General features: G+C 44.0%; 1 protein-coding gene across 1 annotated transcript; it reads left to right on the top strand.

Annotated features, from left to right (window-relative positions):
• Nucleotides 1–9005: 9005 nt before the first annotated feature.
• LOC120909429 (zinc finger protein 3-like) lies at nucleotides 9006–11605 on the top strand. Its single transcript, XM_040321200.1, has 4 exons — nucleotides 9006–9040; nucleotides 9223–9383; nucleotides 9494–9632; nucleotides 10835–11605. Exons 1-4 carry the CDS (start codon nucleotides 9007–9009, stop codon nucleotides 11524–11526), a joined length of 1026 nt encoding a protein of 341 aa, XP_040177134.1. The 5' UTR covers nucleotide 9006; the 3' UTR covers nucleotides 11527–11605.
• Nucleotides 11606–15737: the final 4132 nt, after the last annotated feature.

Below are 15737 nucleotides of genomic sequence, written 5' to 3'. Positions count from 1 at the left end.
GGCTGGGTAGGCATAGGAAGCTCAGAGCACTTCCTGGTTGGGAGACTCCAGGGAAACCCATTGGTTGATATCGGACGCCGGGGGATGTCCTGGGACCATGGCCTTGAGTTTCAAGGTGCTTTTGCCTTTTTGTCAAGCCTTGAAACCTGTAGCCACACCCCCAGGATATTCCCCGGCATCCGACATCATCCATTGGGTTCCTCTGGAGTCTCCTCCTAACCAGAAAGTGCTCTGGGCTTCCTATGCCTAGTTAGGATTAGACCCCAGAGGGACCCAATGGATAATGTCAGATACCAAGGACGTCTTGGGGGGCACGTCTACACATTTCAAGGCTTGACAAAGAGGCAGGAGCCCCTTGAAACACGTATGCATGCTCTCAGGACCTCCTCCCGTGTCTGACATCATCCACTGGGTTCCTCTGGAGTCTCCTAACCAGAAAGTGCTCTGAGCTTCCTATGCCTAGTTAGGATTAGACCCCAGAGGGACCCAATGGATAATGTCAGATGCCGGCGGCGTCTTGGGGGGCGTGTCTACACATTTCAAGGCCTGACAAAACGGCAGGAGCCCCTTAAAACACAAATGCATGCTCCCAGGACATCCCCCAGTGTCTGACATCATGCACTGAGTTCCTCTGTAGTCTCCTCCCAACCAGGAAGTGCTCTGAGCTTCCTATGCCTACCCAGCCAGCGGCATTCAGTGCTGCACAATCCCTGGACAGGATGCCTCTGCTACAGGGTTCCCTGTATTTCTTATTCTGTACATGCTTTCACAAACTTACTTCATGTGAGTTGGCAATTTTTTTTATCATCCAATAAATGTTTTGATGCTGCACTTAGATGGCGCCCTTCGCTGTGTGTTTTTATGTCTTAAAAAGCCAACCAATATGGAAAATTGTAGTTTCATTCTTATGGTGTGGTCTTAATTTCTAATTTATTGTTCATCTTCATGTTGTAGTTTTGCTTAAAACTCAAACTTTTTCCCTTGTCCATTCTGAGAATATTCCCCTCTTCCTGTTGTATCAGGAGAAAAAAAAATGAGGGGAAATCTCTCCAACAAGCACACAGGCATCCATAAAACTCTTTATTTAGTAGGGTGCGGAAGAGATTGATCTGTTTTGTTTGTTTGTTTATTATGGCTGTACATGCCACCAATGAAAAGACTTCCAGTCCCAATGATACTCAATAGGTCAAGAAACCAGGAAACCAGACAACAGTAACCTTACAGAGGCTCCTGAATTTCCACTTTAATAACAGAAGTTCTCTGAGAACAATGGTGGGGTCTCAGGCTGTCCTTCCTGCTACATATCAGTATTCATTGCGTTACAGCAATAAAATAAAGTTCTCATTTGTAACCTATCGTATTGTCTCTTGTTTGGGTTTATCTGTATTGTTACCACTGGTCACATTTTCTTGCCCTTCTCGTGTTCTGAGTATGAGAAGTTCCTCAGAAACAAATCAGATCTCATTTAACACCACAAAATCCACATTGTGGAAAGGCCCTTTTTATTTTTTACCAAGAAATCCAAACTCACTGGAAGGTGATCACACTGGAAAGCACTGGGGGTATGGTATTGTGTTCAAATTGGAAGGCACTGGGGTTATGGTGATCACACTGGAAGGCACTGGGGGTATGATGATCACACTGGAAGGCACTGGGGGTATGATGATCACACTGGAAGGCACTGGGGGTATGGTGTTTACATTGGAAGGCACTGGGGGTATGGTGATCACACTGGAAGGCACTAGGGGTATGGTGATCACACTGGAAGGCACTGGGGGTATGGTGTTTACATTGGAAGGCACTGGGGGAATGGAGATAACACCGAAAGCCACTGGGGGTATGGTGCTCACACTGGAAGGCATCTTCTCCATTAGGAAACACTGGGGGACACTGGGATTATTCTTCATTAGGAAACACTTAGGGACATTAGGAACCTTCTTTATTATGGAACACGGGGGACACTAGGAATCTTCTTCATTAGGAAACACCTGGGACAATAGGATTACCCTTCATTAGGAAACAATTAGGGACACTAGGAACCTTTTTTATTATGGAACACAGGGGACACTAGGAATCTTCCTCATTAATGAACACTGGGGGTCACTAGGAATCTTCTTTATTAGGAAACACTGGGATCACCAGAAATCTTCTCCATTGGGAAACACTTGGGTCTCTAGGAATCGTCTCCATTAGGAAACACTGGAGACACTACAAATATTCTTTATAAGGATACACTGGGGGGGCACTAGGTATCATCTCCATGAGGAATCACTGGGGGCACTAGTGATCTTCCTAATTGGGAAACACTGGGGGGCAATAGGAATCTTCTATATTAGGAAACACTGGGGCACTAGGAATATTCTCCATTTGGAAACATTGGGGTCACCAGGAATCTTCTCCATTAGGAAACACTGGGGGGGGGGGGGCACTAGGAATATTCTCCATTTGGAAAGATTGGGGTCACCAGGAATATTCTTCATTTGGAAACACTGGGGCACTAGGAATCTTCTTTATTATAGAACACTGGGGACACTAGGAATCTTCTCCATTAGGAAACACTGAGGGACACTAGGAATCTTCTCCATTAGGAAACACCGGGGACAATAGGATTACCCTTCATTAGGAAACACTTAGGAACACTAGGAACCTTTTTTATTATGGAACACAGGGGACATTAGGAATCTTCCTCATTATTGAACACTGGGGGTCACTAGGAATCTTCTTTATTAGGAAACACTGGGATCACCAGAAATCTTCTCCATTAGGAAACACTTGGGTTTCTAGGAATCTTCTCCATTAGGAAACACTGTGGGGGGGGGGGCTAGGAATCTTCTCCATTAGGAAACACTGGGGGGGGGACTAAGAATCTTCTCCATTAGGAAACACTGGAGACACTACAAATATTCTTCATTAGGAAACACTGGGGGGGTGGGGGCACTAGGTATCATCTCCATGAGGAATCACTGGGGGCACTAGTGATCTTCCTAATTGGGAAACACTGGGGGACACTAGGAATCATCTCTATTAGGAAACACTGGGGCACTAGGAATATTCTCCATTTGGAAACATTGGGGATTGGGGTCACCAGGAATCTTCTCCATTACGAAACACTGGGGGGGGGGGCACTAGGAATATTCTCCATTTGGAAACACTGGAGCACTAGGAATCTTCCCCATTAGGAAACACAGGGGGCACTAGGAATATTCTCCATTTGGAGACACTGAGCTCACCAGGAATCTTCTCCATTTGGAAACACTGGGGCACTAGGAATATTCTTCTTTAGGAAACACTGGGGGGGGGGCACTAGGGATTTTCCTAGTTAGGAAACACTGGGAGACACTAGGAATCCTCTTCATTAGGAAAAACTTAGGGACACTAGGAACCTTCTTTATTATGGAACACGGGGGACTCTAGGAATCTTCTTCATTAGGAAACACTAAGGCGGGGGCACTCGGAATCTTCTTCATTAGGAAACACTGAGGCGGGGCACTAGGAATCTTCTCTATTGGGAAACATTAGGGTACACTGGGGGGCACTAGGAATTTTCTCCTTTAGGAAACACCGGGGGACACTAGGTATATATAGTTACATAGTTAGTCAGGTTGAAAAAAGACACAAGTCCATCTAGTTCAACCATAAAAAAAAAAGAAATATCGTACAATCCCATATACCAAATTCTATACCCACAGTTGATCCAGAGGAAGGCAAAAAAAAAAACAGCAAAGAAAAGAATGATCCAATTTGCTACAGCAGGGGAAAAAATTCCTTCCTGATCCCCGAAAGGCAATTGGCTTTTCCCTGGATCAACTTTACCTATAAATGTTAGTACTTAGTATCCAGGCCTTTCTTAAACCACCTCTGGAGGGAATCTATTCCACATTTTCACAGCTCTTACTGTGAAGAAACCTTTCCGTATTTGGAGATGAAATCTCTTTTCCTCTAGATGTAAAGAGTGCCCCCTTGTCCTCAGTGTTGACCATAAAGTGAATAACTCAACACCAAGTTCACTATATGGAGCCCTTATATATTTGTACATGTTGATCATATCCACCCTTATCCTCCTCTTCTCCAGAGTGAATAAATGTAGTTCTTCTAATCTTTTCTCATAGCTGAGCTCCTCCATTCCTCTTATCAGTTTGGTTGCCCTTCTCTGCACTTTCTCCAGTTCTCCGATATCCTTTTTGAGAACTGGTGCCCAAAACTAAACTGCATATTCCAGATGAGGTCTTACTAAGGATTTGTACAGGGGAAAAATGATATCTCTCTCTCTGCAGTCCACACCTCTCTTAAAGAGGAAGTAAACCCTCTAAAACATTTCCTAAAAAAAAAAAACCTTGCAAGAGAAAGGCATAATGAGCTAATATGCATAGCATACTAGCTCATTATGAATTACTTACCTGAGATCGAAGCCGACGCAGCACTCCTGGGTGACCTCCTCCGTCGCCGCCATGATACCCGGAGTGACTTTCGGGTATCGCTGTTCCGGCGCTGTCACTGGCCGGAGCAGCGGACAACAGTTAAAGTTAGCCCAGTTGTTTTTTATATTGTAAAAGATAATGTTACGCCGAGTAAATTGATACCCAACATGTCACGCTTCAAAGATGCACCCGCTTGTGGAATGGCGACAAACTTTTACCCTTAAAAATCTCCATAGGCGACGTTTAAAAAAACTCTGGGGCTAGAATTATTGCTCTCGCTCTAACGATCACGGCGATACCTCACATGTGTGGTTTAAACACCGTTTTCATATGTGGGCGCTGCTCACGTATGCGTTCGCTTTTGCGCGTGAGCTCGTCGGGACGGGGAACTTTAAAAAAAACGGAGAGCTGGGGGCATCTCTCCCGCCGCCAAGACCACTCTGCGGCATATCCACCGCAGAGACCACTTTTATCTCAAAGAGGACCGTCCGCTCTTGAAGAGGCTACCGATGTTATGTCATACCTCCCAACTGTCCCTGATTTCGAGGGACTGTCCCTGATTTGGAGCAATGTCCCTCTGTCCCTCATTCTCCCAATTTGTCCCTCATTTTGGTCTGATCTATATAGTTGTATATAAAATGCACTTTTTATCTATCAAAAAGTGTTTCCCAGCGCTAAACCTTTCATCTGATTTCTAAATTGCTGCATTTGTAAATTCCAAAAGCCAACATAAAGGAATAGTAGTGGTAAAAAAAGCACTTGAGGGTTTAACCAATCTTATTTTTTTGTAAAATTCTCCTTTAAGGGGGCGTGGTAAGGGGTGTGTCCTATGCCTACATACTTTTGCTGATAGGTGTCCCTCATTCACATCTCAGAAAGTTGGGAGGTATGGTTATGGTAGCTAGCTGCTACCATAACAACAGTATTCCTCTTCAAAGTAGCGACGTATAACGCCGGAGGGCGGTCCATAAGTGGTTAAAAAAAAACTTACATAATTTTTAAGTAATTTTCTAGCAAAAAAAAATGCAAATATTTTGAGTTGAAGCACACATGTAAAACTATTCTAAAGGTGAAGATGATGTTGATAGGCTGCTTTTATAATTCAACATGTAAACAGTCCAAATGGATTTCTAAATACTATATTTCACCAAAGATTCTCAGTTTTCTGTTAAAAATAGCAGTGAAATGCAAAACTCCGGTGGGTGTAACAAGATGTCCGCTTGCCCCCTTCTCGGTGTAATCATTACTGTGGAGGAGTGAAGGGTGTAGCAAGATGGCGGCGGCAAAAACGTCACTTCCGTTACCAATTCTGACGGGTTACCTAACCTGACGGAACAGGCGCAATTCCTGTTATCAACGAAAATCTTCTGGCAGCCATTTTATTGTAGCCCTTATATGCTGGAATCTAACTGAATGAATATGAAAAATTAGAAAAATAATATTTCTGTTCTTATCTGATGGCTATTTATCTTTTATTTCTCTAATAAAAGTCCTCAGGTTTTAGCATTGTTTTATAATGAACAGCGTGTTCCTCCAAATCTGTGGGCTACAACAAAATGGCCGACGGGAAACAACCATAGAAGAGCCTGTCTTTCACCCATGAAGCTGAGCATTGGGGAGGGGGGATGGGTGCTATTGTTGCAGGAAGTGGATGGCACAGAGTTGGGAGCGATGGAGGAAAATTGTACAGACCTGACGGAGAGGATATTACGGCTCACCCTGGAGATCATCTACCTGCTGACCGGGGAGGTGAGGAGGATTCTGGGAGGTCAACCAATATTTATTGGTTCATTTTATTCGTTGATAGCCGACCGAAAAATAACTTTCCTCCGGATTTATTCCAGCAACAGATCTCCGTGAAGTGTCTCGGGGACGTGTTTTTTTTTTATGTTTGCTATTTTTATTCGTACCATTTTTTTTTTAACTAACAAAAAATTACGCATATTTATATAAAAAATCTTTTTTATGTAATTTTTTTAATTGAAAACAAGTTACAAAAAAAAGTTAGCTGGATAACATTTTTGTTTCTTAAGATTTTTATTATTTTGTGGTTATGTCTTCACTTTGTGGATACTTTTTAATCACTTGCGGACCGCCCGCCGTACATATACTGCGGTAGTGCGGCCGCTTTGTGCCGTATCACGTAACCTAGTACGTGATCTGACACTTCCGGGTCTGGGGGCGCACGCGCATGCTGCTGGCGACCCGTTTCCGCACAGCGGCAGGTACCGCGGACTTCGCTGTCCACTGATTACACGGTACAGAGGCAGAACGTCAATCTGCTTATGTAAACAAGGCAGATTGGCGTTCTGTCAGAAGGGAAGGTATTGATTCTGTGTTTCTGCTAAGCATGCAAGCCCCCCCCCCCACAGTGAGTAGGCACACATTTAACCCTTCCATGTGTAACCCCTTCCATGCCAGTGTCACTAGTACAGTGACAGTGCATATTTTGTAGCACTGATCGCTGTATTAGGGCTTTTTCACAGTGGGGCGTCGGCAGTAAAGCGGCGCTATTTTTAGCGGAGCTTTACCATCGTTTTAGCAGCGCTTTTCGGTTCTTTTAACCCCCGCTAGTGGCCAATGAAGGGGGTTCACCGTGCCAGCAAAGCGCCGCTGCCGAAACGTTTTGCAGGCGCTTCGGTGGTGCTGCCCATTGATTTCAATGGGCAGGGGCACTTTAGGAGCGGCGTATACACTGTTCCTAAAGCGCCCCCAAAGATGAGGCTGGCAAAACTTTTTTTTTTTAACGTACCGCACCAGTGTGAAAGCACTCGGGCTCTCATACAGGAGTGACAGGAGAGGCGCTTTACAGGCGCGATTTTTTGCGCTAAAACGCCTGTATAGCGCCTCAGTGTGAAAATAGCCTTAGGCCTCATACACACGATCCGATTTTCCGCGTACAAAACGTAGGACAACAAACGCGAAACCGACATGGTTTTTCAGCTTTTTAGCGCCACCCGTTGGGCAACTGCTGCTAATGTTGTGTTATGGTGAGCATGCGTGTTTGGAGTTTTGTCCGAAGGACTTGTGTACACACGATCGGATAATCCGTCAAAACACATTTGTTGGCGGACAATTTTAAAGAATGCCATCCCACATTTGTTGCCCGAAAATCTGACAACAATTGTCCGATGGAGCGTACAAACGGTCAGATTTTCTGACAACAGCCTGTCATCGCACCATTCCCGACGGATAATCCAATCGTGTGTACGGGCCTTAAAGCGGAGGTCCACACAAAAAAAGGAACTTCCGCTTATCGGAACCCTCCTCTCCCCCTCCGGTGTCACATTTGGCACCTTTCAGGGGGGGGGGGAGCAGATACCTGTCTAATACAGGTATTTGCACCCACTTCCGGGCATAGACCCCTGCAGAATCTGCGTAGTCGAGTCTGGAATTGATGATTGTTCCCACCACGACTGCTATGTCCTCTTTCGGGATAAAGGGCGTGAGCCTGCGTAGTAGGCGCAGCATATGGTGGGATCCGCTGACTACTGACCCTATTTGTGCATCCATTGTCATGTAGGTATCGAAAATGACTCTTGACTTTGGTGCTAGGGGTGATAGTTTTACCCAGAATGGCTGGGGGGGGAGTCCATGTTGACGTGGAGTGGTTTTTTCCGGTTAGCGTGAAACAGGAGAAGTTCTGTTTTCGAACCGTTGAGTTTAAGATAACTGTTTGTCATCCAGTTATCTATTAGAGTAAGGCATTTCTCTAGTCCAAGAGAGTGATCCTTTTTGTCGCAGATGCGGAAATACAGTTGCGTGTCGTCTGCGTAGGAGTGGTAGAGTAACTTCTGGTTACTGATGATTTCAAAGAGGGGGCGGAGATAGATATTGAACAATACGGGCGATAAGGGAGATCCCTGAGGGACTCCGCATGACACCGTACGTTTTTCAGAAGAGAAAGGTCCCAGTTTCACTGTTTGTGATCGGTTTTCCAAGAACCAGGGTAAAACACCTTCAGCGACTCCGGCTACTTCAGCTAGCCTAGCCAGTAGTAGTCCGTGGTCTACAGTGTCAAAAGCCGCGCTTAGGTCCAGCAGTATCAGGAGACAAGGAGTCCATTTACTCATGTAAAACATTTATCCCAAAAGGAACAAAACAGTTTGCTATGATTTACTGAAAGAAAGATCCTAGCAAAAAAAACAAACGGTGATTTCAGCAAGTTGTTGCTTCTATTGTTGGGAAATGTATATAGTCATTGCTGATCTCTCTCCACAGGATAACATCGTTGTGAAGAAGACATTGGGAGGTGGAAAAAGTCCAGTTATGGTCCCTCTACATTCCTTAATGATTCAAGAAAATAACAATGAGCAGAAGATCTTAGAAGTCACCAAGAAGATGATGGAGCTGCTGACAGGACAGGTGAGCGGTGCCGGGAATTCTGGGACCTTGTGTCAGGATGTCTCCATTGAAGAGCAGATGCATTAATAATACTTTATTTTACTTTTACACTCAGAATGGAAACTGGAGCAATTTTAATATCGTTATCAAAGAGGAGATACAAGATGGAGAGGAGGAGGAGGAGGATGATGTAATGAAGGAGTGGGAGTATTTAGAAGGACACAAGGATCTCTACAAGGACGTCATGGTAGAGGATCAGCTGCCCCTCACATCACCGGGTAAGAGGAGACTTTATTGTAAAGGAGAGAGCAGTACGGAGGATCCACCTAGATCCCTCACCATCTGATTCCATGATCTGAGCGCCCTTATGCGTTGCGTCCAATCAAGCATTTATTGAATTTTGTTTATTAGGAGGTCTAAAAGCAGTGCTTTGTATTCAGTCGGTGTGTGTTTCCTACAGATGGATCCAGTAATGGGAACCCACCAGAGAGGCGTCCTCATTCCTTCCAGGAGGTCATGGCGGAACCTTTTAATGACACAAAACCCCCAGAGATTAGTCCCCGTCCTCTGTATTCCCGGGATTACACACAAGAAGATCACACCATTCCTCACCATCATCAGGTAGGTGGGACTGAGAATGCTGAATGCAAACTCAACTCTAAACTGTATTACATGATATTCTTCTATGTAGTCTCAGGATAATAGTGCTCACCATCATTTTGTGATTTTAGGGGGTAGACGTAATCAATATCAAAACTGAGGTTAAAGATGAAGAAGAGATGTATGTGAGAGGAAACCAGATGTCTATGACAGAAGCTGAAATGATGGTGACAATTACCAAGGAGGAATCTTCTCTGGATGTCCGCACAGGTATCTATTCTATACAAAAAATGCAGCAGTTCAGATATGCAGATTGATCAAAAATAATGAAAAATCAACAAACCTTCACACAAATTTTTTGAACAGGGTGTGCTATCCTTCAAAAGAATAAAATTGGCTTGTTCTGATATGATGGAAAAGTATGCATTCTACTTGTCTTATATCCGATGCCGTGGAAATACTGTACATCATATAAAAGGTTGTCAATATAACGTCATGTTCCCGAGAAATTAGGAGATACTGTACACCATATGAAAGGTCCATCTCCATTCCTCAATATAACGTCATGTTCCCAACAAATGAGGAGGAGATATTGTACACCATATGAAAGGTCCATCTCCATTCCTCAGTATAACGTCATGTTCCCAACAAATGAGTTGGAGGAAAGTCCATCTCTATTATTCGCTATATTAATATCATTTGTATATGTAGAAAAGACTCGACATTATAGAGAGAAAAGACTCGACAATATAGAGAGAAAAGACTCGACAATATAGAGAGAAAAGACTCGACATTATAGAGAGAAAAGACTCGACATTATAGAGAGAAAAGACTCGACATTATAGAGAGAAAAGACTCGACATTATAGAGAGAAAAGACTCGACATTATAGAGAGAAAAGACTCGACATTATAGAGAGAAAAGACTCGACGTAGAGAGACCTGAAGAGTCGACGTAGAGAGACCTGAAGAGTCGACGTAGAGAGACCTGAAGAGTCGACGAAGTAGCTAAAAACATACGATCGCCGAAGACTTTTATGGTCAAATACTCCTCCCATAGGCTATAGAAGAATTCTAATGTTAGTTGACTAGTAATAATAATTAATAAATATAATTATTACTAGTCATACAACATTAGAATTCTACTATAGCTTGTGGGTGGAGCATTCGACCGGAAATGTACGATTGCGGCGTCGTACAGTTTACTTGCTTCGTCAAATCTTCTTAGAACGTTCGACGGACACCATAAGCCTTCAATGACAGATTCAACCTTAATTAGTTTGGATTTTCATACGAATGCATTTTTTAACGAAACAAAATAAATAAAAACGAATTTCGGGAGTAACTAAATACATTTTTCGGACAAAAACGAAATTCCGAAACAAAATATTTCAGTGTGCACATGTCTACTAACTGCAAAACATGAACTTTAAACATGCTATTATTAATCTTAATTTAAAATTGCTTCCAACAGGAGGACACGGTGGCTGGAAAACCCCGGAGGGACGTCCTGTTTTGTCTTCACATTATAATAGGGAAGATATGGACATGGCACAGTATTCTCCAGGAGTAAGCCATGTTACTCAAAACAAACATCACAAACCTAGATCAGCAGGTCTTACCAATCACTCAATAGTATGTGATTTATCCAAAGATAATTCTGGTACTATTACTTCAAATGTCCAACCAAGCTGTCATAGAGGAAATAAATCATCAAATCCTTCTAATCCTGAGAAATCGTCCCCCAATAATTTGCATTCATTTCAGGATTCTTTCACCAAAAAAAAACATGACCCTCTTGTCCCCCAGAAAAACAACTCCAGTGAAAAACCCTTTATGTGTTACGTGTGTGAGAAGTGCTTCTTAAGGAAATCGGAGATCATTCGACACCTGAGAATCCACACCGGGGAGAGGCCCTTCTCTTGTACGGAGTGTGGAAAGTCCTTCACCAACAAATCAGAGCTCACCATACACCAGAGAGTCCACACGGGGGAGAAGCCCTTTCTCTGTTCCGAGTGCGGAAAGAGCTTCTCTAATAAAGGAAACCGCGATAAACACATGAGGATCCACACCGGGGAGAGGCCGTTTTCCTGTTTAGATTGCGGCAAATGTTTTGCGCAGAAAGTGACACTAATTCTCCACCAGAGAACGCACACCACCACCTGAGACCGATGGTGGAGCATCCTAGACTGAATCGCAACGCACACCACCTAAAGACCGATGGTGGAGCATCCTAGACTGAATCGCAACGCACACCACCTAAAGACATCCTAGACTGAATTGCTATGTCCATAGAAAAGTTGTACCATGAAGACGAAGCATTGTGGAAGGATCAGCCAACTCATATGGAATACTTTTGTTTATTGTTGTGGTGTAACCTCCTGTATTTTTTATTTCATTACTTACAACAAATACTTATTTTATTTATAATTTATTGTGCATCTTCAGGATGTAGTTTTGCAAAAAAAAAAACATTTTGCCCTTCTTTTTCTTCTTGGGGATTTCCCCTTCTTCCTGTTATGTCACGCAAGCAAGAGTTGCTGGAAATCTCTCCAGTCATCAATATAACTTTATTTAGTAGAGTGAGGAAGAGTCAGTTCCACTTTTATGGTTGGAGGTGTCCCCATCGGAGAGACTTATAGTCAGGGCTTTTTTTCTGCCGTAACGCGGTGGAACGCAGTTCCGGTGTTCTGCCAATGAAGTTCCTCCCGACGGATAATGACCCCCCTGTACTGCGCAGGCGTAGTACAAACCACAATGGAGCTGCCAAAGATGTACAGCTGTGAGTGAGCTGTACACGGTGCCTGCGCAATGACGATGAGGGGCGGGTGTATTACTGTTTTATCGTGTAAGGGGGGGGTGGCTATAAAAGAGGCCGAGTTTTGAATTGATGGGGAGAGCTGATAACTTGGTGGTTTTAGCAATAAACTACACTTCTTTGTAGAAACAATTTTGTGGAATACAGACCTTCAAATCTAAGCACCTCATCCCTTGTAAAGAGAAACAATGTAGAGGGGAAGGAAAAGGGTACCAAAAAACCCTGGTGCTGATAGAGTGAAATAACACAAATGTCATATAGAAAAAGAATTTTATTTGATAATAAATAAATAAAAACCATCCGATAAATATTATAGTTGTTGAACTTCAAAGATATGAGAAGACCTGTTTGCAGTATTGAATCGCTCTACATGTTTCGCTCCAAAATGAGCTTCTTCAGGAGCTTGAACAGGTAATGCACATGAGACCGGATCACTTCAAAGCATGAAGGTATAGTAAAAAAGCACACAACGTTGTCGAGATAATGGAGCCATGCATCAAAATATTTCAATACTCAGTCCAAAGGCCATACATAGTATAGAAAGAGCCTCGCTTGAGAGAGTGAACTGTGGAACCAAAACATTAGACCAGCAGAAAGACCTTTCTTATAATAAATATTTCCGCAGGGGTGCACTCAAAAGTTCATCCAGATGCCATACATTCGAATAGATGGGTGCCTCATATGCACAAATAGTGCAGAAAGTCTGTATGGAGGAGTGGTCTCGAGGGGTCATCAGAAATCCATAGGAGCAGCTGAGCCTACCGTTGGCTCAGTATGCCCAACGTTATGCCTGGCATATTGGAAGGAATGGTTGGGTTCCTTTTGTTACATAAAGATATGCATTTCAGATACAGCATTCAAATAAAGTTCTCAATGGTAAATCATAGTGTGGACTGGTTTTGTTTCTGTTATCGCTTGTTCTTCATCAGCAATGATAAGAGGGTGACTTACTGGAACATGGCCTTTGGAGAAGGTTAACTTCTGGTTCAGTCCAGAGTCCATACTTATGGTTCCAGTCCAGAGTCCATACTTATGGTTCCAGTCCAGAGTCCATACTTATGGTTCCAGTCCAGAGCCCATACATATGGTTCCAGTCCAGAGTCCATACTTATGGTTCCAGTTCAGAGTCCATACTTATGGTTCCAGTTCAGAGTCCATACTTATGGTTCCAGTTCAGAGCCCATACTTATGGTTCCAGTTCAGAGCCCATACTTATGGTTCCAGTCCAGAGTCCATACTCATGGTTCCAGTCTAGAGCCCATACTTATGGTTCCAGTCCAGTCTAGAGCCCATACTTATGGGTCCAGTCCAGTCTAGAGCCCATACTTATGGGTCCAGTCCAGTCTAGAGCCCATACTTATGGTTCCAGTCCCAAATCCATACTTATAGTTCCTGTCCAGAGCCCATTCTTATGGTTCCAGTCCAGAGTCCATACTTATAGTTCCCGTTCAGAGTCCATACTTATGATTCAGTCCAGAGCCCATACTTATGGTTCCAGTCCAGAGTCCATACTTATGGTTCCAGTCCAGAGTCCATACTTATGGTTCCAGTCCAGAGTCCATACTTATGGTTCCAGTCCAGAGTCCATACTTACAGTTTTGAGTTCAGAGTCCATACTTTTGATTCTAGTCCATACCAGAGAGGTTTTTAAAGGGAAGAAGTCCATTCCTCAAAAAACGTACATATTCTTGCCCCAAGGTTGCTTCTCTCCCATGCTAGCACTCCACCGAGCTTCACCCCAGCTATAGCATAACAATATATGCTAGTATGGGGGTGGAGTATGGTTGCCACCTGTCCGGGATTCGCCCAGACAGTTCGGGGTTTTGAATCATGTTTCTGGGTTTCAGTCCTCTTAAAAACCCGGACACAATATTCAGAGAGGAATGTGGCTCAGAACAGGGCCTGATAGGAGGGTGAGGGGGCACTATGTGCGCCACATTACTATTCTCTTTGGAGTCCAAAAGTGTCTCAGGTCTGTTACAATCCTAAAGTGTATGCTAAAAAATAAATCAAGTTGAAATGAAACAAATTTGCTGTGCGCCACTAAAGTTTTTTCGTGTTTGGCTTGAAGAAAAAGTGGCAAACCTAGGGTGGAGAGGACCGTACCAACTGAAGCATGGCACTGCCATTGTTATACTAGATGGCTCCTCTTACGTGTGGGAACAATCGGAAAAGTGATTAATAAAAATATTGTAGCTTACAGAAATGTGTGATAATTACGAGGCTGCTTTCCAACCCTTAGAGTGCACCAGATTGTATGTAAGATTTGTATCTGCCTGTGAGTGGCGAGCTAGCTAGATGTGGTGTGAAGTCTCCCTCTAGTGGTGATCAGAGGTATTTCAGGCTTTGACAACAGTTTCACAGCTGGTTTTAACTTCCCGGAGTACGTCCTCCTTATACTTCACGTATCGGCTGGTCTCCCTCATCCCTGTACCCTCTGTAGCCTTGTTCGTGATGGATTCAACACTAGGAATCCCTTCCACTTCAAACCTCTAGAGGTACTCAATGAGGATAAGCTCCTGGTGGTGGCCATTTTGTTGTAGCCCATATATGAAGACATGTTGGCATACAGCAAAATGCACGTGTCACATGCCCTAGAAATTTATCCTACTCCCAGCTGCTTGCAGTTTTTGGTGACACAGAGCAGCCTGCCTTTTACCCACGATGCCGAGCATTGGGGGGGGATGGGCACTATTGTTGTAGGAAGCGAATGGCACAGAGTTGGGAGCGATGGAGGCAAGCTGCAGCAACCTGACGGAGAGGATATTACGGCTCACAATGGAGATCATCTACCTGCTGACCGGGGAGGTGAGGAGGATTCTGGGAGCGCCGCCAACACGTTTGGTTCATTTTATTGATTGATACCGGGCAGAAAAAAATATCTTTACTCCGGATTTATTTTAAATCATCTAATGGACGTATTTTTTGTTTACTTTTTTTATTTGCAACATTTGTTACCGAACATAAAATAAAGTCCAGGTTGCATAGGCTAGGTTCACGCTTTGTGCGCGTTGGGAACATGCGCAAAAATTTTGCGCAAAATTGTGCGCTTTCTCAACACGCACAGGAATCATGCCGCCTTTCAGACACACGTGGTGGTACTGCCATTCATTGTCCATGGCTCCCCTTCACGCATCTGCTAACACACGTTTTTGCGTGCAGCAAAACGCATTGGTGCCGCAGCACCAAGTTGTTTGGCGCGGCGTGAATTTAGGAAACCGGTCGAGGACTTTTGTGCCCGTTTCTCGCTTGTAGAGCAGTCCTTGAAGTGAATGGGCTACCCAGTGTGCTGGCTCCCGACCCCGCTCTATGCGTCGATATGACATTTAGGCTCCATTCACACCTAGGCAAATTGAATTTGCGGGATGCGTTTACAATGCCATCACCTAAGTGTGAATGGAGCCTTAGAGCTGTGGCTTTGTCCCGCCCCCTGCTCTTTCCTCATTGGCTCACTGGCTGTTATTGACAGTCAGTGGCTCCTGCTGCTGTCTCAGCTAGTCCAGGATTCACCCAGACTGTCCGGGTTTTGAATCACGTGTCGGGTTTCAGTCTGCCTGAA

This window comes from Rana temporaria, chromosome 8 (genome assembly GCF_905171775.1).
Source record: "Rana temporaria chromosome 8, aRanTem1.1, whole genome shotgun sequence".
Lineage (NCBI taxonomy): Eukaryota > Metazoa > Chordata > Amphibia > Anura > Ranidae > Rana > Rana temporaria.
The sequence above is the reverse complement of the archived record's forward strand: the minus strand, read 5'-3'. Positions and strand labels throughout refer to the sequence as shown.